Genomic DNA, 25,601 nt, shown 5'->3' on the forward strand with positions numbered 1-25,601 from the left:
CCTCCCAGAATCTTGTTTGCCAGCCACTTTTAATTGATATGGTTCTGCCCCATTAAAACCATTTTCTCATTTCCAGTAAACCTTTCCAGAATTGGGACCCTTGACACCTTTTGATCCGATATATGCTTTTCTCACCAAGGTATTTCCTCTTTAGAAGCTTGATGCATATGATGTCATCTTCACCTCTTTCAACCCTGTCAATCCATTTCACAAGCAGACATTTGTTCATAGCTCTAACATCTAAGAACCCTAATCCACCAAACTCTTTCGGTCTAGCAAGTGTCTCCCATTTCACCATGTGATACTTCCTCTTTTTGTTAATCCCCTGCCAGTAGAATCTTGCTCTAACCGAGTCTAGTGCCTGATAGTTCCCCTCATACTGTTGGTACACTCCCATTGTGTACATTGGAGCACTGGATAGACATGTATTCAGCAAGGTAGCTTTCCCTCCAGAGGACATGGTGTCACATTTCCAGGTACCGAGCCTCCTGTTTGCCTTATCTGATGTATAGTTCAATTGTGCTTTTGTCATCTTATAGGCAAGCCTAGGTATGTTATAGGTAGTTTTCCAATTTTGTAGCCAAATATCTCTGCAATGACTTCTTGTTCACACCCCTCTACTCCCATCACATACACCTCACTCTTGTCATAGTTGATTTTCATGCCAGACACAGCTTCGTAGCAATACAGGGTGACTTTCATGTTTATAAGTTTTTGCTCGCTGTTCTTCAGGAAAATTACCGTATCATCTGCAAATTGGAGATGTGTGAGCCCACCTTCTACTAAATGTGGAACCAGGCCAAAAAAGTCACTCTTCTTACTGGTTAGTTAGGTTATTTGACGGTGAAACCTTCCTATCTGAGCGTGGGCACACACATTTTCGGCCAGGTGTTATTCAGTGGTAGGCAATGTGATCGTTGATAACGAGGTGCATATGTTGATTTATTCAATCTCAAGAATTATATTGGACCAATCTCTCTGTAAATTAATAAAGGTAGATTTTTATGTAGGTGCATTCGTAGATTTAAGTGGGGAGTGCCTCCGCACATGCCCTTGTGGCCACATTCGTAGATCATGCTAAACCATGGTCACAAGGCTGTGGAAAATACATATTCAAGCTGAGTGTGCATGCATCCATGTACTCCGTAGGTATAAGTGTTTATGTCTTTAGTCTACATCATATATTGTGTTCCGAAGAAAAAATATCTAATCGCCTTTAGTTCACTGAATCAAGCAAAAGCAAACACGAGTGAAGAATACTCTATGCAGCATTGAAACACTGTCTCGTCAGTGTTTCAAATTCAACCAGCCCGTGTACCTGACCCTGCTTGAGGCCAGGAGAATAACGAAACTCGAGGGAGGAGGCGCGTAGAACAATTTGTCGACCAAGTGTATCTATCGATCCTCCCCTGTAAACGGAGGTGCGTAGAACAGACGTGCAGCGTTGCTGCAGGATCGCGCGTGCTAGCGGACCCTTTGGGCAACGGAAGTGGTTATTGCGGGCAAAAACTCGTTTGAAGTTTGGAATTCTGTCTTTTGATTTTGCAGTTAACCGACGGCCTCGTTTCAGAAAGAAAGCATCAGCCTCGTTTCTGATCCGATCACGAGACAGCCTTGCCGGGTTCCTACTTTACGCTATGGATGTCCCGGTTCTGACCTTCGCTAGGCCAAACTTGTCCTCATTTTTTGCGGCAGAAGGCACCGTCATAGCGTTACAAAACCGAAAAGAAACATGCTGCTGAACGAAGAAGCTATGCGTAGTTCAAGACAGCAATACTGATAGGTCAACGTGGCATCAATTTTCCTCGCAAAATATTTTTACAGATCCTCTCTCAGATCAGAGCATGTTCATCCACCATGCATGATGAGCATGAGCGCCATTGTACATACAGATAACAGACTGTCAGACTCTGTTACCTGAATCAGCAAACCAGCTCGATCGACATGGCCAGGAAGAAGAACACAGCCACTTCCCTGCAGCGGCGTCCGAGGACCGCGGCCCGCCTGCTCCCGCTCCTCGTGTTCGCCGTCATCTGCTACCTCCAGTTCCGGACCCTCATCCGCTTCTCCCCCACCGTCCCTTGCGACGACAGCAGCCCGCGCGCCGCCGTGGACGACCTCATCGACCGCCTCCGCACGTCGGTCACCTTCCTCCCTCTCCGGGACACGCGGAGGCGCGCGGGGGAATGGTTCATCAGCGCCCTCAACGACACCTCGGAGCCCGAGGGCGAGGCGAAGAACCTGGTCCTCCCGTCCGCGGCGTCCTCCGGCCGCGTCCTCTGCGTGCACGCGCCTACCCGCTCCGACGCCGCCTACGCGCTCGCGTGGCGCGACGCGCTGCCACGCGGCGCGGCGCTCCGGCCGGGGCTGACGTTCGTGTCGGAGATGTCCTACGACTACCGCAACCTCTGGCACGGGCTCTCGGCGCTCGTCCCCTTCGCGTCGTGGCACGCGAGGACCGGGTGCCGCGCCGTGCCGGCGCGGTGGGCGCTGTTCCTCCACGGCGCGGCGGTGAGGTCGGGCGCCACCAGCGGGTGGCTGGCGTCGCTGGCCGAGGCGGCGACGGGCGCGGAGATGGTCGTCGAGACGTTCCCCGACGGGGCGGGCGGCACCCCGGCGTGCTTCGAGGAGGCGGTGGTGTTCCGGAGGCAGATGGAGGGCCTGAGCAGGGCGCGGCTGCTCGGAGCGTTCGACTTCATGCGGTGCAAGGCCAGGGCGCGCTGCGGCGTCGCGGACGCCGCGCCGGGAGCGGGAGCCGCCGGCCCGTCGTCGGCGCTGCTGCGCGTCACGCTCCTGTTCCGCACCGGCGCGCGGGCGTTCAAGGACGAGGCGGCGGTGGCGCGCGTGTTCGGGGCGGAGTGCGCGCGCGTGGCCGGGTGCGTGGTCACCGCCGCGCACGCGAGCAACCTGACGTTCTGCGACCAGGTGAGGCTGCTGAGCGCGACGGACGTGCTGGTCTCGGCGCACGGCACGCAGCTGGCGAACATGCTGTTCATGGACCGGAACAGCAGCGTGATGGAGTTCTACCCGCTGGGGTGGAGGCAGAGGGCGGGGGGCGGGCAGTTCGTATACAGGTGGATGGCGGACCGGGCCGGGATGCGGCACGAGGGGTCGTGGTGGGATCCCCACGGCGAGCCGTGCCCCGGCTCGCCGGACATCCTCAGCTGCTACAAGAACCGGCAGATCGGGATCGACGAGGCCTACTTCGCGCGGTGGGCGGCCAGGGTCTTCGCCGCGGCCAAGGAGCGCAAGGCGCGACGCGGCGGCGAGGTGTTCGGAGAAGAGCGGCAGCAGGAAGCGGCGGACTGCGGCTGCAGCTAGCGACTTGTGTGCTCAGCCTAACATTGTGTTTGGTAAAAGGATTTTTAGGCTGGATGAACACAATTTTTTGTTCTATGGTTGCCCTCGGCAAAGCAATGTTGAAAGGACTTAAAGGGGGCCATAAAAATCATGTCCCATAGCTGCAAATTCTTCGTGGCCCAACATTTGGCCAGCCTACCAAGCCCGCGGACAGGAGCACAAGTCCACGAAACCCGCAAAAACCCACCGCCACCGTCGACGTCAACCCCCGGCCGCTGCCGCTGCCGTCAACATGCGAAGGCCCCCTCCCTGAAGCCTGATGCGCGTCCGCCCTCCGATCCAGTCAGACGACGGCAGCACCTCCAGGTCCTTCTATCCTCGTCATCCTCCCTCTTCTGTTTCCTGTTGCAAATCCCAACTGAAACATTTAGAGCAAAAATAGTTGTGAAATTTGTGCTGGGCACGCAGGCACACACTGCTGCATCTAGCTTGGTTCTTCTCAAAATCTCTGTATACTAGCTCGTCGCTGGATCTGAACGTGGACCTCAGAAACTTGTCACCCGAATACTTGATTCACTGAGTAAGCTGGAACTCCGATCCATGAGTTTGCTCTAAATGTTTCAGTTGGGAACTTGACATCTATTGTTGCATCCCATGAGTTTTGTTTCAGAGTTAGGATCTGACACTATTAAGTCTTGAATAGTTGTGAAACTGTGTATATGAAACTCATTTGTGGAAGCTTAGATCTGCCTATTGGTGTGGATTCTGATATGTGCAAGCTTAGATCACGGCTCCCTGTTGTTCCTGTATGAGTCTTATGGTCCAGATGAATTAAGTGATAAATTGCCAAAGCAATTTTATCTGTTTTAGCCTTTTACCAGATAATTTCTTTTGCATCCCTTCTGATTCTTAGTTCATGTTGTGCAATCAGAGTTACAAATTATATAGCATCCTGTTGGTCATTTATTGTTTTGGTTTTACTGACTGCCAAACTTATATGTTCAGAGTAATACTAAAAATTCCTACACATCTTCATAGCATGATTGTTTCAGTAAAACTGATGGCATGTTCTGAAAGTGTTCAGAAACCGGAGAAAATCAGTACAACTAAATTTTTTTTCCTAATCAACCGTCTTGTAGTAAACTCCTGTCATTTTTTTTTTTTGAAGAAGTAAAGGGATCCAAATTTCCTGCACATGTTATGAAAGTGTAGCTACGGTTCTGCACATGTTTAGAGTTCTTGGATTTCATCGACTGTGATGATGACATGGAGATCCCAATGTTTTGCTAGCTGTTATTGGTGCTTGCGAGCTTGCTAGACCAAACCTGCACAGATCTCAATGTTTAGCCTTTCTTTTCAGTACCGCGTTGAGTAGGTTAGGCATAGTTTTTCTGAGAAATGGTCTTATAGAAATGGTCTTGAACTCATGCACCTTAATATTTTCTTGTAACTGAGACTGTATACAAGGTGTTTGATGCAAAATCTAGACCTCAGGCTTCTGCATTGAACAGCACGGAGGATCTAGGAGATCTGCTTAACTCCAGTGTAGGCTCCAAATCGGCTCGCGAGTGGTGCAAGGCGTGCTAGTCAATTTGACCTGAAAATTGACAAGGCAAACATTAAATTCCTAAGCCGATTAGCGGCAAAGCCTCTCAAACTCATAGGTAGGTATTCTTGGAATAAACACCACAACATGTAGATATTTAATGTAAGCATGCGGTGTAAATAAATGAAATATTAATGGCATGATAAAAGGGGAGCCCTTGTTAACCATGTGCTTATCAGATAAGCTAACAGATCTAGCCAATGTCTTGATAAGTGTATTGAACTCAGACAATGTAACACGAATGAGAGGGCATTGGCATCAATCTACTAACTTAGAACATAGCAACAAGGACCAGCCGATGCTGACGCAAGGCAGATACATTATCATATTTTAATTAATATCTTGATAAGTGTATTGAACTTAGACAAGGCAATATAAATAAGAGAGCCTTAACCTCGATCTGGCAACATAAAAGACTAGAGCACAATTATAAAAGACCTCTTGCTTACCGCTTACAAGCCTATTAAGGTAACAAAGTATAATCAATATCATGACCATGTAATTTAACTCAGACAAGGTAACATGGTGAGAGGGCATTAACTTCGACCCGTTAATCTTAACAAGCAGGCTCACGGCAGCAAAGCCTTGCATGCGCCCTTATCGGCTCAATAACGTCATCATGCTTCCGTGAGATATGGCTAAGACCCGACCGAAGCATCAGCTATCAATGGTAGCACGCTGAGGCCTGACGGTTAGCAATATGAGGGGTAGGGGTAAAGATCTATCGAACCTAACATATATAAAGCAGTAAAAGCGTGCATAATCTACTAGGCGATACGATCTGATAGCTGTGAACGTTTAAACAAGGCAAGGGAGTCGATGAAGACAACCTAACCAGATCTAAGCCGTTTGATAACTTGAGCAACGTCGAAAACAAGTAAAATATTGGATAAACTCTAGAAAGTTCTACTTGCAATCTAAGATAACTCGATAACTAATCACGTAACAATATCAGAATATAAGACTTAACTTAGAAAGTTCTGATAGAGGTCGTAATGACCGGATGACGGTACTTACAAACTCGCTCGAGATCGAAGCCGATGCAGTCTTACGCGCTAGAAGGAACTCATCGAATCTATTCTACTCCTACTCCTAGGATTTTGGTGACGTGGTGCCAAAAGGTTGTATTAATTTAGTCGCCTCTTCTAGGGGCGGCGCGGACTTCACGTACAGAAACAAAACTCCAAGCCTAAACTGAATATGTCGTAACTACCCTAATTAACAAGCAAACCTAGTCATCTACTTGGACACGAAAACAATAGGCCACGATACCCCTGCTTGCGTCACCAGGCAACTTGCCATGCATCTTTAATAAATCAAACCGGCCATCCATCCTTTCCCTAATTACTCTTGCATGCACGTACTGGACTTCATCGTGACCGATCACTTCACGACATCACCGTCAGCCTGCGGTGTTCCGAGAGTATCGTAGTATCGGCGGCGACGGGAGCGCCGTCTTGCCGTCCTCGGCAGCATCACGCTGGCGCCCTTGTCGTCGACCCTGAGGATGATCTCAACGTGCGGTGCCCGCGTAGAACCTCATCTTTCTCAATATGTCGGCTCCGACGCAAACCCTGGCAGCCCGTGGCGCCCTCGTTGTCTTTGTGCCGTTCTCGTGTTCCGGCAGCCTCTCGGCGCTATCGCCGTCAGATATATTGCGCACACCTTCTGCATGCACTTTCTTTTGTTCTGTTTATCTCTTCTTCTATAGGATTTTACCGGCCAAATTCCGGTGTCAACCCAAGGTAAATCTTTGTTTACTTGTGTAGCCATAATTCCTACACATGTTTAGAGTTTAGAATTCATATTGCAGGTTTGTAGTTCTAATGATCAAAAATTCGTGTTTTCAAACTTTGCATATTTGAAGAAAGAGGACGCTTTGCAATTTTTTGATCTTTTTGCTATTGAAAGGAGCTAACAGTTATTGTTGAAAGCCATGCGAGATCAAGTCCCAAGTGTTGAAACTGTCTCATTACTTCATTAGTATCCAAAAGCCATATGAGATCAAGTTCACGTGTTGAACTAATAGTTATTGTTTATCTCAGATGATGTAATATATCTTTATATAGTTTGACTGTGCAATACGACAGCTATACATTCTGCATGCCATTGAATCTATCGTTTGTGCGTAATAGCAAGCGAGCTGCTGGTACATGCATGCGGGTCCTGTGGGTTCCTGCGTTTTGGCCACCACGTCCGCGGAGGCATTAACCCGCCAAATTACTTTTGCGGCGAGCTTTGTGGGTTTGCGGCTGGCCGCAACCCGCCCCGCCTGCAATCCTACCTGCATGCATAATAGTATATCGGAGCTTCACACTTGGTTTGAGAGAGGAACGGTGGTCAATTAATAGCCATGCGGAATCATCCGATCCTCCGTTGGAGCCTGGACTCGATGTTTGGTTTACGCACGGAACGGACTCGTCCATCACTAGATCAACCCATCAGCAGCAGGCTAAAGTAAAGGACCAACTCGTTCTCCTTGAAACCATCGTATGAGCAGCTCATCCTGCCCGAGGAGTTATCCGACCCTACCAAGGCTGATGCCGTGCCGGACCTACTGATGCTGGATGGGGTCCCTCTACAGACCAAACAAGCTGTAAGGGAATTCTATCATGCTTATTGCGGTGATGGCCAAATCGAACGAAATGGTAATAAAAAGCAAAGACATGGTCATGTTAGGGCTTCAAACTCTTCCGGAAATGATGATGCTAAGGAAGTAGCTGTACTGATTGAAAATTTCCTTCAGGATATAGGAGAGAAAACTATGGAAAACTTACTTATTATGACACTTCCGGTTGACTGCATCGCTGAATTTTCAGAGTTAAGATGATGTCATATTAGGATAAAAAAAACAAACTTAAGTAAGTTTTCTCCAATAATTGATTTTAACTATATGTATTTCTAGTAAAAAAAATGTACCAACAGATTCATAACTTCCACACCTTGTAATACAATATCGATTTCATAACAATTGATATGATATATTATTGCCATAGAAATTGAGGGTTAAAGTACTACCTCTGTTCATTTATATATGACGCCGGCTTGCTCAAAATTAAGCTGATCAATGCCATATATAAATGAACAGAGGGAGTATATTTTTACTTTTTTTAGCATATCCATAGTTCGTGTCTTAAACTTTATAGCAAAAGTTAAGGTTTCAAACTCATTGTAGAACGAGTTTGAAGCTCAAATTTACGGCAAAGTGCATATGTTGATGAACGACTATGGTTGTGCCATCTTTTAGAAAAAAATTGAAACTGTAAAGTAAGTTTTTGGATAAACTTTCACCATTTTCAGTCAGTACCCCATTTTCACCAGAGATGCACCAGAGTTCCTACTATATCAATACCGGCCAAACAGTTCAGCAGGATGAGCGAGGCGCTGGGCAGGGTTCAGCAGCTTGATCGTCCCACCAAAATTTCAGAGCCAAGCCTTCCATTAACTACTCTCAGTAAAATCATTTGCGTGTGATGGCTGACTCACTTTAGAAGTATCAGCATACATGACATAGTCCGTTAACTTGGTCGCATAACTTGATATCCCATATTCGGATCGGATGAGTTTTCTATTTTTTGCAGTGTTTTAAATAGGGTTTAGAGGTGTAACTCTAAAACAGCCAAAAGCAGAACTAATTCGAGCTATAGCGGTTAAATTGTACATGAATTCAAATAGCAGTAACATGCCTCAAATAGGTATAGCGGAAGTTATAGATTTTTTGTTAAGAAAAATCCAAACCAAAGCGGCTCCTTTAGCTCGCAGCATGCAAAAGGCAAATAGGAGTACAAACTACTTTACACAGCATTGAGTTGAGAGTCGATCGGATGCAAACTATATTTTTATTGGGTCGCCTTAAATCTCATTCAGTTTAACTAAGCATGCTTTAAGCTTTAAATGAAAGAGAGAAACGGCATGCGACTGACGAGGTAGTGAGTCTGAAGTACTAGTACCTGAATTTCGTCGATCGCATGGAACTGTACCTGCATGAAGCTAGCCTGGGTAATCGTGATTAATTCTCGAGGAGGAGCTGGGTTAACCACTTGTCCTCCAAGGGAATTTATCGATTTAGACGTCGGCAGGACATAACTAATTAATTTGTTTTTGAGTTTGAAATGTGTGCTTAATTGACGAGCCTTTGTTAGCAGGAATGTGTGCATCCATTCCTCATCCTTTATACTGCTCCGTAGCTTTTCTCAGTTTCTACTCCACACCACGGATGACCCGCTCTAGTTTTTCTTTTGCGTAATTCACACTCCCCTTGGCGCACTTAGTTTTAATTTTAAGTATCGTCTGCATTTCATACAGTGATTGAACAAATTCAAGGGCCAAAAGTTGTCACCATTTTTTGCGGCTGGAGTCACCATGGATAAATGATAGCGTCAGTATACCGAAAAGAAGCCTCATATTTCCATGTGGTTTCGCACTCTTTTCCCGCAAAACAAAATAAAAAATGTGTCCATGTGGCTTATCAAGATAGCTACAGCTGATAGGTCAACGTCCAATTTCCTCAATTCCTCTTCATATCCATGCATGCACGACAGCATGAGACCGAGCATCACGGCCAGCAGGCGAAGAGCTCGGCAAGTCGCCATGGCCAAGAAGAAAAGCACCACTAGTAACCTGCTACACTGTCGCCTCAAGACCGCGGTCTGCCTCCTCGCTCCCTTCCTCCTGCTCGCCGTCTTCGTCTGCCTCCAGCTCCAAACCCTCGGTCTCTTCCCCACCGTCGCCCGGTGCGCCGGCCAGACCGCCGCCGTCGACGACCTCGTCCGCCGCCTCCGTTCGTTCGCCACCTTCCACCCGCTCAAGGACCCTCGGGAGCCCGCGGCGGGGAGCTGGTTCGTCAGCGTCCTCAACGACACCTCGGAGCCGGACGGCGAGGCGAAGCACCTGGTCCTCCCTTCCGAGGCGTCCTCCGGCCGCCTCCTCTGCGTGCACGCACCACCGGGCGTCGACGCCACCTACGCGCTCGCGTGGCGCGACGCGCTGCCCCTCGGCGCGGCGCTCCGGCCCGGGCTGGCGTTCGTGTCCGAGTCGCCCTACGACTACAACAACCTCTGGCACGGCCTCACGGCGCTGGCGCCGTTCGCGTCATGGCACGCGCGGAGCGGGTGCAGGGCGGTGCCGGCGAGGTGGGCGCTGTTCCAGCGCGGCGGGGCGAGGATGGGGATGAGCGGCTGGCTGACGTCGCTGGCCGAGGCGACCATGGGCGTCGAGATGGCCGTCGAGACGTTCCGGCCGCCGCTCGCCACCGGCCCGGTGTGCTTCGAGGAGGCCGTGGTGTTCCGGAGGCAGATGGACGGGCTGAACAGGGAGCGCCTGCGCGGGGCGTTCGACTTCATGCGGTGCAAGGCCAGGGCGCACTGCGGCGTCGTGGGCGTGCCGGCAGGAGCCGGGAACGTCAGCCGCGGTGGTGCCGCTGCCACGGAGGCCCTGCGCGTCACGCTCCTGTTCCGGAGGGGCGCGCGGGCGTTTAAGGACGAGCCGGCCGTCGCGCGCGTGTTCGAGAAGGAGTGCGCGCGCGTGGCCGGGTGCGTCGTCACCGCCACGCACACGGACAACCTGACGTTCTGTGACCAGGTGAGGTTGCTGAGCAACAGCGTGCATGGCATGCATGGAAGGTTCCAGGAAATACGAAAACGATCGATCTGAATCAAAATGTTTTCTTTGCAGGTGAGGCTGATGAGCGCGACGGACGTGCTGATCACGCCGCACGGGGCGCAGGTGACGAACCTGCTGTTCATGGACCAGAACAGCAGCATCATGGAGTTCTACCCGCTGGGGTGGAGACAGAGAGCCGGCGGCGGGCAGTTCGTGTACCGGTGGATGGCGTCCCGGGCGGGGATGCGGCACGAGGGCTCGTGGTGGGATCCCAACGGCGAGCCGTGCCCCGACTCGACGGACATCCTCAGCTGCTACAAGAGCCGGCAGATCGGGCACGACGAGGCCTACTTCGCGCAGTGGGCGGCCAAAGTCTTCGCCGCAGCCAAGGAGCGCAAGACGATAGGCGGTGCCGTCAGGGCGCTGCTGGAACCGGAAGAGCGGCGGCGAGAAGCAGCGGCCTGCAACTGCACCTAGCTGGCCTGCCGTGGTGTGCTCAACCTACTGTTAAGGTCATGATTGGTTTGAGAAACCTTCTCGTTTCAGATGAGATGGTCTGCTATGAATCCATCCTATAAATTTTGGTGACATGACTCCATGCTTCATGTTTATATTAATTATTACCTTATGAAGAATAAGGTGGTGATGGATCAATCCATCTTAGTACACTAAGGCCCTGTTTGTTTCCATCCTACTGAAATTTTAGCTCCTAAAAAGTGACTAAAGAGCCAAATACTATGACTAAAAGTGACTAAAATTTTTAGGAGGCTTCAATTTCTTTAGGAGCTCCACCCCCTCTTAAAACCTCCTAAAGCCCATCCTGGACCCCCACTACCCTCATTTATTGCCCCCCCCCCCCTCTCTCACCCTCCCTCCCGCCTAGGCCCCCACCATTCCGCCCGCCGCCGCCGTCCTCCCCGCCGGCGGCGCCCTTCCCGCCACCCGTCGCCGCCGCACAGCACCCCCACCCCCGCCACCCCCGCTCCCTTGTGCTGCCGCACGGGCCGGCCGGGCGCTCCCCCACCGGATCCCCACCGCCGCCGGATCCGGGCGAGGGAGGACCGGGAGGGGGGCGGCGGTGCCGGGGAAGAAGAGGAGGGGAGGGGCGTGGCGGCCGGGATTCGAGGGGAGGGGGCGGCGCCGGCGGGCGGACCAAGCGCCAGCGGAGGGGCGGTGCGGCGCCGGTGACGGGCGAGCCAAGCGCCGGCGGAGGGGCGGTGCAGGGCTGGCGGAGGGGTGGTGTGGGGCCAGCAATGGACGAGCCAAGCGCCGGCGGAGGGGCGGTGTGGGGCCGGCGGCGGGCGGGCCAAGCACTGGCGGAGGGGTGGTGCGGCGCCGGAGTACACCGAAGATTGGCGCCAATAGCAGGGGCATGGGGGAGGGCATCTTGGGTATTTTACCACTTCATAATTGCCTTTAGTCACTTTTAGGAGGTGGAACCAAACATACTTTTAGGAGGTGCCTAAAAACTGCCTAAAAACTTTTAGGAGCTAAAACTTTAGGAGGGTGGAAACAAACACGGCCTAACTAAAAAAAGTGAGAAATGAGCAGATAATTAATAGTCCACCACATTCCTCAAACTAAACACCTCCTAAATGTTTTCAGTATTGCATTTAATCATGCTCAATTTGGTAATAAAAACAATTTGAGGTATTTTTGGTGTTTCATTAAAAATATTTTTTGGTCAAAGATTACCTTAAGAAAGCGTCAAAGCAAGTTATTGGAGTACACGTGCAAACTAAACGGAGCTCAATTTGTTAGGTTTCTCATGGTAAAATGTTTTTCCTCATATGTTGAGTATATCCAACTCAGCATGAGTGTTTGAGAGGGAAAAAAATCAGTGAAATCACCATAAGTTGTCTTCAACAATGCTAAAATCAGCTATTTATCGGAATGTTTTCATCAATACTTTGCCCACGTGGTATTGAAAGTTAATGAGGAGAGAAAAACTAGCTCGGTCTTCAAATAATTGCCATTTCAGACAAAGACAGTCACTAGGGCACTATTTTTTACCATGAATAATGGTGTTGAAAACACTCACAATACATCAAATGTGTGATATTTTGATCTTGAGTTTTGCTCCGGTGGTCCCTCTCATGAAAACTGTGCGGATATCAAAGCAGACACATCATTAATTTTAATTAATTTTTACTTGAGCCAAGTTTGGGTCCGGCCCTACCCATGCCCTAATGGAGTCCGGCCCATGCCCAATCTAGGTTGGTTTGGATCATATCGTTCCCATGGATCAGATATTCAGTAGCACTACGTTTCACGTTTACTCCTTTTTCCGTTGTGCCCAATGAACGGACGGCAGCGGTGCGCGTGACACTTGGCGGTGGCTCCCCACACCATCAAGGCGTCACCGTGCCTTACGGTTTAAGCACCGCCCTGATCCTCTGCTTCGCCCACACCTTGGATCGCAATTAGCGTTGTTGCATGCCGCTATTTCCCCCGATCCGTTTTTGTCGGCAGCGCAGGTGCAATTCTGTAAGGCCAAGTCAGCAAGTAGACTCTCGCCCTGCGTCGTTCCTCTCGGGCGACACGAGCAGACCACTCTCTCGGGCGACACGGGCGGACCACTCGCCAGCACCGTCCGAGGTCGCCCCACCCTCTTCCGGCCGCGTCGCTACCAGAGCCGGCCATTGGAAGTTCACGCGGCGGCAAGGACAGCAGTAGCGAGACGTTCCTCTCTTTCTCTCATACCATTGTCAAAAGTTTCATGAAAATAAACAAAGGCATAGTGATCATCAAAACTAAAATATGTTGACTATAGGCACTCCAAAATGACAATTAGAAATGAAGGGAATAGTTAGTAGATAGTTACTCGGGTCTCTAGATTAACGCGCACATGCAGTTGATAAGGTTTTATGATGTATGAATTGATATTAACTTTAGATTAGTAGATAGTGATTGAAGACGCTCTAATTTTTGGATCAGGAACGAATGCCTTCTATCAACAGCCACGCACCGAACAGACTACAATGCCATCTCCCATTGACTCACCAGGAAGGACATTTGGAAAGTGTCAGTGTTTTGTACCATCGACTAGTGATTAGTGATTGTACGCCGCGCTGTCCTCACTTCCAATAGCTAGCACACAAGAGATAAGAATTATACTGGTTCCGGAAGATCCCTACGTCCAGTTTTGGCAGGAGTCATGTTCCTTGGATCGAGTGCACTGGGCTTACAACGGAGTACTTGCAAGCGAGCGTTGGTGCATGTGTGTAAATGAATGCCAGAGCGAAAATGATATCCCGGTTCCCTTTATATAGGCCAGGGATCGGGAAACAGTGTTTTGGAGAAAGGAGGGGATCCCACGACCTCAGAGGTTGGGAGTCGTGGTGTGGTCGGGGCAGCCCGCCCGTCCTTGGCGTCGTGGGGTCTCTTCATCATGTCCTCCTCGTTTGTTGTATCCCCATGTGCCCGTACGGTGCTCCTGTGCGGCGTGGGCTGCCCACACATGGCCTGACCATTTCCATGATGCGTCTCTGTCCCATCCGCCAACCCGAAGTAGTGAACGAGATGGGGGTTGTTGTAGACGTCCGTATCTGGTGAGTAGGTGGGCCTTAAGTCATCTGCCGGGGGAAGGCATGCCGCTTACTCCGGCTTTTCCCAATCTTTCCAGCGGGCTCAAGGCCACTCAACACCGTGACTCCTGACCCTGGGTCCCGCCTCGCCTGTAGGCCTGTACTAAACCCGACGTGGCGGTCTAGCCTTGATCGCGACGGATCGCTGTGGCGGGTAGGATGATAATGACGTTGGGGCGCGTGAGTGTGTACTGGCCGTGAGGCCTTGCCTTGCAGGTTGTCCTAGGCGGTTTGAAGGGTGTACCTCACCATTGGACTCCCTGGCTAAAAATCAGCTCCCTTCGCTAGGTCACGTCCCAGCGTGGGGCGGTCATGGGGGCCACGCCTCGCATTTAATGCTCTTGGCACGACCCCGGTCGCCCTTAGTCAAGAAGCAGGCAGGGCATGGTGGACCCCTTGCGGGACTTGACAACGATGTCATCGATGTACACCTCCATGGTGTCGCTGACCAAGTGGTCGAGGCAGCGGTTCATGCACCTTTGGTACGTGGAGCTCGCATTCTTGAGTCCGAACGATATCGTGATGTAGCAGAGCGCAGAACGAGATGATGAAGGAGGTCGCGAGCTGGTCGGATTCCTTCAATGCAATCTGATGGTAACCCGAGTAGGCGTCGAGGAAGCACAAGACCTCGCACCCAGTGGTCGAGTCGACCACCTGATCGATGTGAGGCAACAGGTACGGGACCTTCGGGCATGCCTTATTCAGGTTCGTGTAGTCCACGCACATGCACTAGGAGCTGTTCTTCTTCTTCACTAGGATGAGATTGGTCAGTTTCTTCGGGTGGAAAACCTCCTTGATGAAGCTGGCAGTCAGGAGCCGAGCGATCCCCTCGCAAATGGCCCTCCGCTTCTCGTCATCAAAGTGGTGTAGACATTGCTTGACAGGTCGGGCATCTGGCCTGATGTCGAGGGCGTGCTCGGCGACCTCCCTCAGGATTCCTAGCATGTCAGAGGGTTTCCATGCAAAAATGTTCCGATTTTCACGTAGGAAGTCGACAAGCTCGCCTTCCTATTTGGCAGACAGTGCGGTGCCGATCTGCACCACCTTGTTAGAGTCCTCGGGGTCGATCTGGACCGCCTTGGTGTCCTCCGTGGGCTTGAAGGCCCCCGAGGTTGAGGTTTTGTTGGAGTTCAGGGTGACCTCCTGCGTGATCTACTGGATCTCAAAGAACTCGAGGGAGAGGATGGTCTATGTTGCCAGCTCATAGTTCCCCATGTCGCAGAGAAGCACAGACTCATGGTTGGCGCTGACCTTGATAACGTCGTGGGGCCTAGGAATCTTGAGCTTGAGGTAGGTGTAGTTCAGGATCGCCATGAATTTCGCATAGCATGGTCTCCCAAAGATCATGTGGTAAGACCCCACGAAATCAACCACCTCAAACGTAAGGATCTCCATGCGGAAGTTGGCCCTAGGTACCGAAAGTGGCGGGTAGGTCGATCTGCCCCAGGGGGACCACCTGCTTCCCCGGGATGACCCTGTGGAAAGGCACCCCATTTGATCAGAGCTTCAACCTTGGGATCTTCATGTCATCCAGGGTAGCGATGTACATGATGTTGAGGCTGGAGCCCCCGTCCATGTGGAGCTTGGACAAGTGGGACTTTGCGATGATCAGGGCCACCACGAGGAGAAGCCTCCTTGGTGCCCCAATGTGGTCGGTGGTGGTCCGTCCTGTCGAAGATGATAGCTGTGTCCGACCACTTCAAGTAGGTTAGAACAACAGGGTCAGCGCTTAATACCTACCTGTCGTGTTTTTCCTCTTACGGCTCCCATAGAAGTTCACGCTGCCGAAGATCATGAAGCAATCATAGGGCTTGGGGAAGGTGTCCTCCTCTTCGTTATTGATGTCAGCATCCGGGGGTTGTTTCTCCTTGGTGCCGACCTTGAGGTCACCCCTTAGGTAGCGCTTCATGAAGTTGTAGTCCTTGTAGAGGTGCTTTGCTGGGTAGTCGTGGTTCAGGCACAGTCCCTTGAGCATCTTCTCGAAGTGGTCAGGGATGGGCTTGCCCCCCTTCTGCTGCTTGCTAGGACGGTCGGCAGCCGCCATGAGGTCGCCGTCATGGCACTTCTTGTTCTTCTTCTTTTTGTTGTCGCGGCGGGAGGGGCCACCCTCTTCTTTGCCCCCGCACATGGTGGCGTCTTCCCCTCTGTCAAAGATTGCGACCACTGCCTCTTCCCCTGAGGCATGGTTGGTGGTGATGTCTAGGAGCTCCTTCATGGAGTGGGGCTTGGCGCACCCGAGCTTGTGGATGAGCATCTTGCAGGTGGTCCCCGAGATGAACACCCCGATCATGTTGGCGTCAACCACGTCGGGTAGCTCGTTGCACTGTCGGGAGAAACAACAGATGTAACCTCGGAGCATTTTCCCCAGCTTCTGCTTGTAGCTCTTGAGGTCCCATGAGTTGATGGGTTGGGTGTATGTACCCTAGAAGTTGCCAATGAAGATCCGACGGAGGTCAGACCAGCTGTGGATGCAATCTGGCTAGAGATACTCCATCCATGCCTTGGCTGAATCCTTGAGGAAGATCATCAAGTACTTGATGATGAAGTTGTCATTGTTGGCACCACCAGCTCGACAGGCGAGCCGGTAGTCCACCAGCCAGATACTGGGATTTGTGTCCCCAACATATTTGCTGATGTTGGTCAGGGCGTGGAAGCACTCGGGGAAGGGCGCGGAGCGGATCCTTCTCCCGAAGGCCTTCGGGCCTGGACCGTAAGGGGTCGGGGAGCGTGAGTGCTCGTAGTAGCGGTCGCGGTGGTCGTCGCGGTCGTGGTGGCGCTACCAGTCGGACTCCACACGTTCATGGCATCACACCTGTATGGTGCGCTGCACGTCTTGGGCGCCGCCTAGGCGATTGTGCATTGAGGTGGCGGGTCTCCGTGGTGCCATTGCCCCTTCCTCAGGCTGGCCGGCTCCTTGGCGACCTGCTGCGGCAGCGGCCGGCGTGCGGGAAGCTTGGGGGCCACCCGCGCTTCATGTCTGGTGGTTGCTGTTGGCCTCCTGCCTCCACTGGAGGGAGCTCTCTGCCTGCTGAACCGCCGCGATCTCGAGCAACCCTTTAAGCTCGAGGTGGATGCGCAACCCCTTGGGGTCCTGCAGCTCGGGGATCGAACGCAGGATCATAGCGGCAGTGGCCATGTTCTGGCTAGCGCGGGCAGAGTGGTGGACGCCATTTTTGTCGAGCATGATCTGTTCATGCACGCGATGGGAATAGTCACGGGCCATCCCGCCTGCCTGCTCGCCCCGCTGCTTGCTCAGCTCGTTATTGCGCTCCAGGTGCACGCGCCGGTTATCCAGCTCAGCCGCCTCCGTGGCCAAGCGCTCCACCTTCTTGTGGAGGTATGCCTCTCACTCCTCTGGCGTGCGCTGGTATTGCTGTGGGTGCTGGCTGTCTGGTGGGGTGTGCTCGATGAGCTCTGCCATGAAGCACTCCCTCGACAGGTTGTCACGATGGACAAGCTCTAGCTCCGACGAGGAGCTGCTCGTGGAGTGGACCTCCAGGAGGTCGTGGAAGGATGCGTGCGCGTACTCCGCCGCTCCCATGAACTCAGGGTTCACATGAGCCGAGGAGAGCTGGCGCTCGAGGTCCAGCTGGAAGAGCTGAGCAGCGTTCTGGAGGTCGTACGCCAGCTGGACCGTAGGATCCCAGAACTCGCTCTCTGGGGGAAGTGGGGCCTCCCCCGAGAGCTGGGTGAAGACGTTGGCCAGTGCGTAGAAGGTGCGCTGGCAGGCCTCGAGCTCGAGGTCCGTCCCGAGGTGTGCGTCGATATGACGCGCCAGGGCATTGCTATCAATGGGCTACATAGCAGGACCGCCACTAGGTGGTGACCCCCCTTCTCCCAGCTCAGGCTGGATGGGGAGCCCCTCCTCGAGGAGGTACAGGTGACCGAGCTAGTCGGCGATGAAATCCAGGCTTCCAAAATGGAATGCCTAGGACGGAAAGAAGATGGGGATGGGCCGCAGCTCGCCCCTAGCGTTGATGGCAAACTTGAGGCTCCCGAAGCGAATGGTGTTGCCTGCGGCACTGCCGCCGCTGGCGCTGAAACCGAAGGAAGCCATCAAAAGCTAGTGAGGAATGCGCGACTACCCCTACCTGGCACGCCAACTGTTGGTGTTTCGTACCGCCGACTAGTGATTGTAAGGTTAGCATAGAAGAGATAAGGAATTATATTGGTTCGAGAAGATTCCTACATCCAGTTTCAGCAGGAGTCGTGTTCCTTGGATCGAGTGCACTGGGCTTACAATGGGGTACTTGCAAGCGAGCGTTCGTGCAAAGCGTGGGTGAGTGTGTGTGAATGAATGCCAGAGCGAAAATGATGTCCTGGTTCCCTTTATATAGGCTAGGGACTAGGACACAGTATTTTGGAGAAAGGAGGAGGTCCCTCAACCTCAAAGGTCGGGGGGTCGTGGTGTGGTCGGGGTGGCCCACTCATCCTTAGCATCGTGGGGTCTCTTCGTCATGTCCTGCTCATTCGTTGTGGCCCCATGCACGATGCTCCTATGTGGTGTGGGCTGCCCACGCATGGGCTAACCGTTTCCATGATGCGCTTCCGTCCCGTCCGCCAATCCCGCAATAGTGATCGGCACGGGGGCTGTTGCGGACGTCCGTATCTGGTGGGTAGGTGGGCCGTAAGTCATCAGCCGGGGGAAGGCATGCCGCTTACTCTGGCATTTCCTGACCTCTCCAGCGAGCTCATGGCCACTCAACGCCGTGACTCCTGACCCTGGGTCCTGCCTCGCCTGCGGGCCCGTACAAGACCTGACGTGGCGGTTGACCTTGACCGCAATGGGTCGCTGTGGCGAGTAGGGTGATGATGACGTTAGGGCGCGTGAGCAAGTATGGGCCACATGGCCTCACCCTGCAGGTTGTCCTAGGCGGTCCGAATGGTGTAGCCTCACCCTTGGATCCCTGGCTAAAGGTCGGCTCCCTTCACCGGGTCACGTCCCGGCGTGGGGTGGTCAGGGGGCCACGCCTCGCATTTAATGCTCTTGGCACGACCCCAGTCGCCCTTAGTCAAGAAGCAGGCAGGGCATAGTGGACCTCTTGCGGGCCCTTTCCCCGGTCCGGTCGGTGCGGCGGATCATATTCTTAGCCTCCCGACCTGGGGAGATCGGAAGGCGAGCCGCGGTGTTGCATAGGTCGCCTCCAGTACGCTCCTCTTTGTTGAGCCTTTGTCCCTTTCGCATGCAGTTGTCTAAAATCCCTTCCCGGGGGTACCCCTGCTACAGGAACCCATTAGAAAGAGCCAGCCCAATGCTAACGGAATCATGTCACCCGATCATCTCGCCATCTTCACCTACATACAGCTATTAATTGTGATTAGGCCATAATCTAGATGGTGATAAAATTGACACTTTTGTTAGTTATCATCGATCGTTTGGAATAAATAAAAAGGAGAGATAATGATGGGAAAGTTGTAATCTGATGAAGCTTTCAGCTGACTTTGGTTGGGTTTACAGAGATCCTCATCTCCTTGGCCATCACCCTCTGTTCACGCACAACCTTTTTGTCACTTGTGAGATGCATCGCCTTCAGTCTAGAATCTAGACCTAGTATATAACAAAACCTTAGATGTATTATGCCTGAAAAATATCTTCAATGATAACATGTTTTTAATTGAAACAAAAGCCATATTCACTGTGCAACAAATACAACTTCGGAGATACTTCCTCCAAATGGTAGATATAAGTCTGTTATTAGGATATCGCCACAGTCTCAAGATCAAACTTTAACTAGTATTATCTATAATAACATAAAATACTTAAATGGAAAGGAGTATATATTATGAACATATTTTCATATTGAATCTACTTATGCCAATATCTATTGTCAATCTATATAAAATTTGGTAAATTCATAGCCAAAGGTGAAAATATCCGACTGGGTACACTCTATATGGACAGTTTCATGGCCACCGTCTCTCAAGGCATGGGAATCACTATCATAATTAGACTCTATTGGATCCACTAGCTAAAGTTTAGCTGGTTAAAGATTCCTTGAGCTGTTTGAACCAACTGTTAAAGACCAATTTGCCCCTCCACATTCCTTGGGAAAAGTTTCTAAAGTGGGAGGGGGTGATAGAATAGACAAATACCCCTTCAACTATTATTTAGCTAATGGATCCAAACAATCCTAGCTAAACTTTAGCTTGTTAAAAAAAAAATTCTAAAGTTAGCTAGTTAAATTTTAGTTAGGTGGATCTAAACAGGACCTTAGTCCTTGGCGTCGTAGTTATATTATCCACAAGGAATCTTTTGTTGCGAAGGGCGTGAAAGTTATTAGAGCAACTCCAAGAGTCTCTTAAAAAATTCTTCCCCAAAACTATGTATGGGAGGTTTTCCTAAAATTATTTTTCCTCAAAATCATATCATCCCACAACAGTCCCCAATACTAACCTCCTCGATATTTCAAAACAGACCACATCAGCATGATGGGCCATCATTTGGGCTAGCCTCCTCCCGCCACCCTCACGCGTTAACTCCCTCATTCTCATGGTTTCCTCCAGTCGCCCTCCAACACGATGAATATCAGCTGGGTCAAGAGGTACTTGCAAGACCAACTGTTGGGGTTCGCGCTCGTGCCGCTCCCGGAGGTCGTCGCCGCCGACGGCAGCACGCTCGCCAGAGAGTTCCCGCTCACCACCAGTGACATCTTCCATCTTCCAGATGCCCTCAGGGTTCCTTCAGCTCGAGCTCTCCTACATCGGGGTCGTGCCCATCTCGTTGACGCAAAAGCTGGGAACAGGAAGGAGTACGAGAAGATCGAGTTCCCGGTCTAAATCTCATCGAGGAGTACCAGATCATGGTGTCTGAGTACACCGGGCTGCTGTGCGCGGTCGTGGTGGCGCAGAGCTCCGAGAGCCTGCTGTAACATCAAAGTTTGAAAGTTGTACTGTTTTTGACTTTACTGATGAAACTGAATAAGGAGCTTTTGGAACATTGACTGGCCTACCTTGGTTCAAGATTTAGAAGATGTTTACATGTGGATGTTGGATAAGATCATGCAAAATGGGATGTATGATCTATGGTTAACAGATTCCAGTAGCTCTTGTACAAGAAAAAATAAGTTTGGATAATTAATTTGGAGCTCAAAGATGGAAGTTTGTACTGCTTCAACGTTGGTTGTTTAACTGATGAAGGGATTCAAAAGGTTCATTATAAGTTCGAGTTTTGTCCAATGTTCAAAGATTTTAAAAGAAACAACAGCCCTATCTATGGTCTGTAGCTGATTGTACCAGCTTCAACTTTGGTTAAAGGCTCAAGATCATTTGGTGTTTGGATTGAGGAGAAATCATCAAAGAACAAACCCTACTCGTCGGCTGAGCACAAGAGAAGGCGGCGCCCGAGGCCACCGATGTGGAGGTCAACTCGTCCCGCACCGTCCAGGAGAGCCCAGTGGCGAACGCGCCCGGCGCCACGTCGGAGGCCGCGGTGGACAAGCCTGATCAGCGTCAACATCGAGCAGGAGGTGAAGGTCAATGGGAACCAGATCATGGACATGTACACTGACCCACTGGCCAAGATGAAGCTCCCCGCCTTGGATTTGGACAATGGCAACAGCGAGAAGAGCAGCCCCGGCGTCGCCAAGATGAAGCTCCCACGAACTAGCGCACGCTAGAAAAATTGCGCAGCAAAGGATGCTCGGGGGGCGATTGGGGGAGCAGGCGACTCGCGAAAATATCCGGGGTGACGGGTCTGTATTCATGTCACCTAATCTTTGAGAAAAATTCGAGGAAGTTGTTGGAGTTCCTTTTTTCCCTTTTTCTTCCTAAAAAAGGTATTAGGGGTAAGATACAGATACTTTTGGAGTTGCTCTCACTCAACGCCAAAAGAAGCGATATCGAGTGCCACTCAAAAATTGTCAATTGCACGCAGAAATATCAGTGATGTTTGTCACTTGGTGTTCCACTTGTTACTCGGGACACAGACGGTTTCGGACCATGTTTGCGCATGGTTATTCTGACACCGCATAATTGCCTCTCGCAACTCTTATTGGAATTATTGCTTTTTAAGCGAGTGCGAATGGCAGTGCCAGTCACGCATGAAATGATTTTTTGAGTACAAAGTTGATGCGATAAGCAGATGTTCCTGCAAGTATCTCCTAGGATGCCTTTGTAAAAGTATCTAAAGTTCTAGTGCTTCTTTGCAACAATCTTCTACCGTTTTTTACCCCATTTTTATTTGAAAAAAAAAGCCCCAGCGTAATTTTTTACGCTTCGATGATACCAGCGTCAGCCCCACACCCCCTAAATTTGAATTTTTAGGCAACTGGATAGTAGGAGGTGCGGGAAAGAAACACTATATATAGGACTTTCGATAATGTTTACATACATAATAATATTGTTGGTATTTTTCGATGAATGCCCTCAAGAAAAATAACCTAATAATTAGTAGTACTCCATCCTAAATTGTAGGTCATTTTAATTTTTCAAGATACATAGTTTTTACTATACATCTAGATAAAGGCTACATAGCAAAAACTATGTATCTATAAAAGAGATACATAGTTTCTACTATATACTATATATCTAGATAAAGACTACATAGCAAAAACTATGTATCTATAAAAGATAAAGCTGTTAAAGGATATATCTCTTGTAAAGAGTCTTGTGTAAACACGTCCAATGAACGTGATGGCATTGGATACTTAGATGCATTGGTTAAACCTCTAGCTACAGATAGATCTTGTATAGATAAAAAAGTTCAAACCAAGTGTATCTTGTATCACAAATTGTAATCAAACTCATGTAATTTGTTGGGGATTCCTCCTATATAAACATGCAACGGTGCACTAGTCTAGGTAGGCAGCCACGTTCACCCAATTGTCATTGTTTCTTACAAAAGCAATCTTCTAAATGGAGGGAGCAATTCACGGGCATGGGCAAATAAGTCCGGCCTCATGTTGCGGAAGGAGTGCTTTGGGTTGAAGAATGTCCGCCTTCTGTTAACACCAAATCTCTACTGTGGATTTGTGACAAACGAGGTGCAGCATGGAGCGCAAAACCTTGTAGAATTTGTTAAGGATTTTGACCGACCATTGTAAAATAAATCACCGCCAAATTTACGTGAGAGCTTGGTCCGCGTCGGTTCAACTTTAGCAGAGCTATGTTAAAAAAGAAAAAACTTCAGCAGTCTCCAGCAGAGCTTAAAACAGAATCCTTGAATACAACGAGGGAAAAGGGTATGACACTGGCAGACGAGTTGACGCTAGGACAGGACGTAGACTGTTGGGCGCCCATCCCTGGCAGCGATGTTGCTTGTGCAGATTGCCCAAATCTTTTGCTTGGCTTGGATGCACATCTTTTTTAGACAATTACTGTGCACGTTAGAGCCACTTGGACACTAGCCCTGGTGCTGAGTGAGTGGAAACAGGAGCTGTTTTCACGGATGGACAATACACATACACAATGCTTTTTCAAAAAAAAAAAAAAGACTACAGACAATGTCTCGCGTGCAAATTTTTACTGTAGAGCAGGGTCACTTTAACCCGTAGCAGCATGAGAGCATGAGCATCTCATCGCTCCAACATCTATTGTACAGGCATTTCCACTTATGGCAACATCCTTCGATTAGCTGCTAATGTCTTTGGGAAAGGCACCCGAACAGGGAAAGGGAAGTTGGAGAGATTTATTTTTTAAAAAAAAGAAGTGGGAGAGAAACTGCTCACTGTCAGCGTGCAGGCTGATCGGCAAAGGCATCATGCCACTGCGCCGGGGAGCAGGGTTGTGCTTTGTCAGGGGTTTAGGATGATCGATCACATGAGCCCCACGAACCTACTACCCCAGCAGCCAGATCTTTTGGGGAATTGCAGAGCCATCGATGGCCGGAGGAGGGGAAAAAGAAAGATAAAGCGAGATCATGAGATGCCTCTCACTCTCAGCTTTCACTCCGGCTGTGATGAGTAGCAACCCTGGAGTGCCATCATACAGGTACTAGAATACACGGCAATGAGTGAGTACAGCAAACTGTAAACTTAAGGTCAGAAGACAAGCATTAGGACTTCTGTATGTAATGCACTGAAGATTACTAAGGGTAACCAGTAAGCACCGGCCATTTCGCACGAAAGATTCAGATCGCAGCTAGGAGAGTTTTGCTCGGTTCGCTCCGCTAGGAAACAGGAGAAAACGATCAGAATACCTGGAACTTTCTGCCCCGGCCGGCAGCCGAAGCGGCTGTGCCAGCGACGTGGCGCCGGCGCCTTTTCTTTTCGGCGGCATGCAGAGGGTGGCCTTTTTCAAGGACCGAGCGCGACAAAACCAGGCGTCGTTCGCCTGTGCCCGTTCCCCACCACGCGCTGTAGCCGCCGAACTGCTCCTGCTGGCTGCTTCCCTGCAAGTTCCCCTCCAAAAAGCACAAGGCACTTGCCGATCACATTCAGCAGAGTACGTACTCAGCAGAAGCCGGATAGGTTACGTAGCTAATACTACATCACCTGTCCCGTAATGGACCATCACTGTGTTGTGCTGAGAAAGTCTTTTACGCTCAGGCAACGGTGTGGCCTGTTGACAGTTTTACCTCTGCACAGTAAAAACACTTGGCGCTCTGCAACGTGGCCCCACTGCATGTGCAAGGAACCAAGGAGCAAGAATTCCCGGTGCATGATCATTGAAGTTGCCGAGCCAGCCCACGAGCCGTTTCACGAGTTGGGGCTAGCATTGACACTGTAGCTACTGGTCAGACCAGTGTGGACCTGCCGGTCTTTACTGTTGCGTACTTCCCCGCTCCCCCTGTCCTGGCGCTTTGCTAATCGCAATGAATGGAATTCCAGCCTTCCAAACAAAACAAAAGGGCCTATCTACGCACACTCGCGTGCTGCAACCATCCCTGGCACTCGATCTTTCTTTTTATGGCATTTGGTCTCAAATCGAACGGCTCAGATTCAACCTTCTCTATCCATCTTATCTCTTTACCATCCCCTTCTTCCTCATCCATTCCCCGGAATGCTGCAACCCCCGCGCGCCACAGCCTTCCCTCCTAGCTTGGACAGCGTCTCCGCCGTCTCCGCCGCTGCCCTCCACCACGCTAAACCTTCTCCTGAAGTTGATCCTACCCCAACCATCTTCTTCCTCAGATCCGGCCATCCTCCCCCGCCGTCAACGGCTCCCCGTTCGACTCTAGCGACGCAATGCCGCCTCCGCCGCCACCGACGTTATCCAGTTGAAGCTCGACGCTCCCGCCGCCTCCACCGCCCAACCGAAAGTCCGCAGCCGCCCGACGGGTGGCACCCTCGCCGCCCTGCCTTGTCGCCATCTCTCCGCCACCACCGCCTCCTACTTGCTGCCCCGGAGCTCCCTCTAGGTCCGCTGGACACGGGTAAGCTCCGACTCCCGGAATCCCCAACCCTAAAAGCTCACTGGCGCTTGCCGGAGTTAAAAAAGAAGGGAAAAGAATGGAGTGTGGGAGAGAAGTAAAACACTCCACTGAGTGTCGTACAGCAATCCCCAAACAAAAATACGGCACACCACTCAAAAACAAAATCAAACGCAGGGCATTTGTAAACTCGGCAGGA

At 50.8% G+C, this 25,601-nt stretch overlaps 2 protein-coding genes across 2 annotated transcripts; both read left to right on the forward strand.

Moving 5' to 3' along the window:
- The first annotated feature begins 1,455 nt into the window (after positions 1-1,455).
- Positions 1,456-4,177, forward strand: LOC117861461 (uncharacterized). The gene has a single exon (XM_034745030.2). The coding sequence runs from the start codon at positions 1,945-1,947 to the stop codon at positions 3,319-3,321; it is 1,377 nt and encodes a 458-aa protein (XP_034600921.1). The 5' UTR covers positions 1,456-1,944; the 3' UTR covers positions 3,322-4,177.
- Positions 4,178-9,266: 5,089 nt separating this feature from the next.
- On the forward strand, positions 9,267-11,191 carry LOC117861653 (uncharacterized). The gene is made up of 2 exons (XM_034745226.2): positions 9,267-10,486; positions 10,580-11,191. Exons 1-2 carry the CDS (start codon positions 9,317-9,319, stop codon positions 10,982-10,984), a joined length of 1,575 nt encoding a protein of 524 aa, XP_034601117.2. The 5' UTR covers positions 9,267-9,316; the 3' UTR covers positions 10,985-11,191.
- Positions 11,192-25,601: the final 14,410 nt, after the last annotated feature.

Source organism: Setaria viridis, chromosome 6, assembly GCF_005286985.2.
Source record: "Setaria viridis chromosome 6, Setaria_viridis_v4.0, whole genome shotgun sequence".
Lineage (NCBI taxonomy): Eukaryota > Viridiplantae > Streptophyta > Magnoliopsida > Poales > Poaceae > Setaria > Setaria viridis.

Bases quoted from the DNA above. Each gene is read 5' to 3' on its own strand.
- LOC117861461 (XM_034745030.2), top strand. From the start codon at position 1,945: ATGGCCAGGAAGAAGAACACAGCCACTTCCCTGCAGCGGCGTCCGAGG.
- LOC117861653 (XM_034745226.2), top strand. From the start codon at position 9,317: ATGTGGTTTCGCACTCTTTTCCCGCAAAACAAAATAAAAAATGTGTCC. The intron at 10,487-10,579 runs GTGAGGTTGCTG...TTTTCTTTGCAG, and splicing joins ACCTGACGTTCTGTGACCAG to GTGAGGCTGATGAGCGCGAC.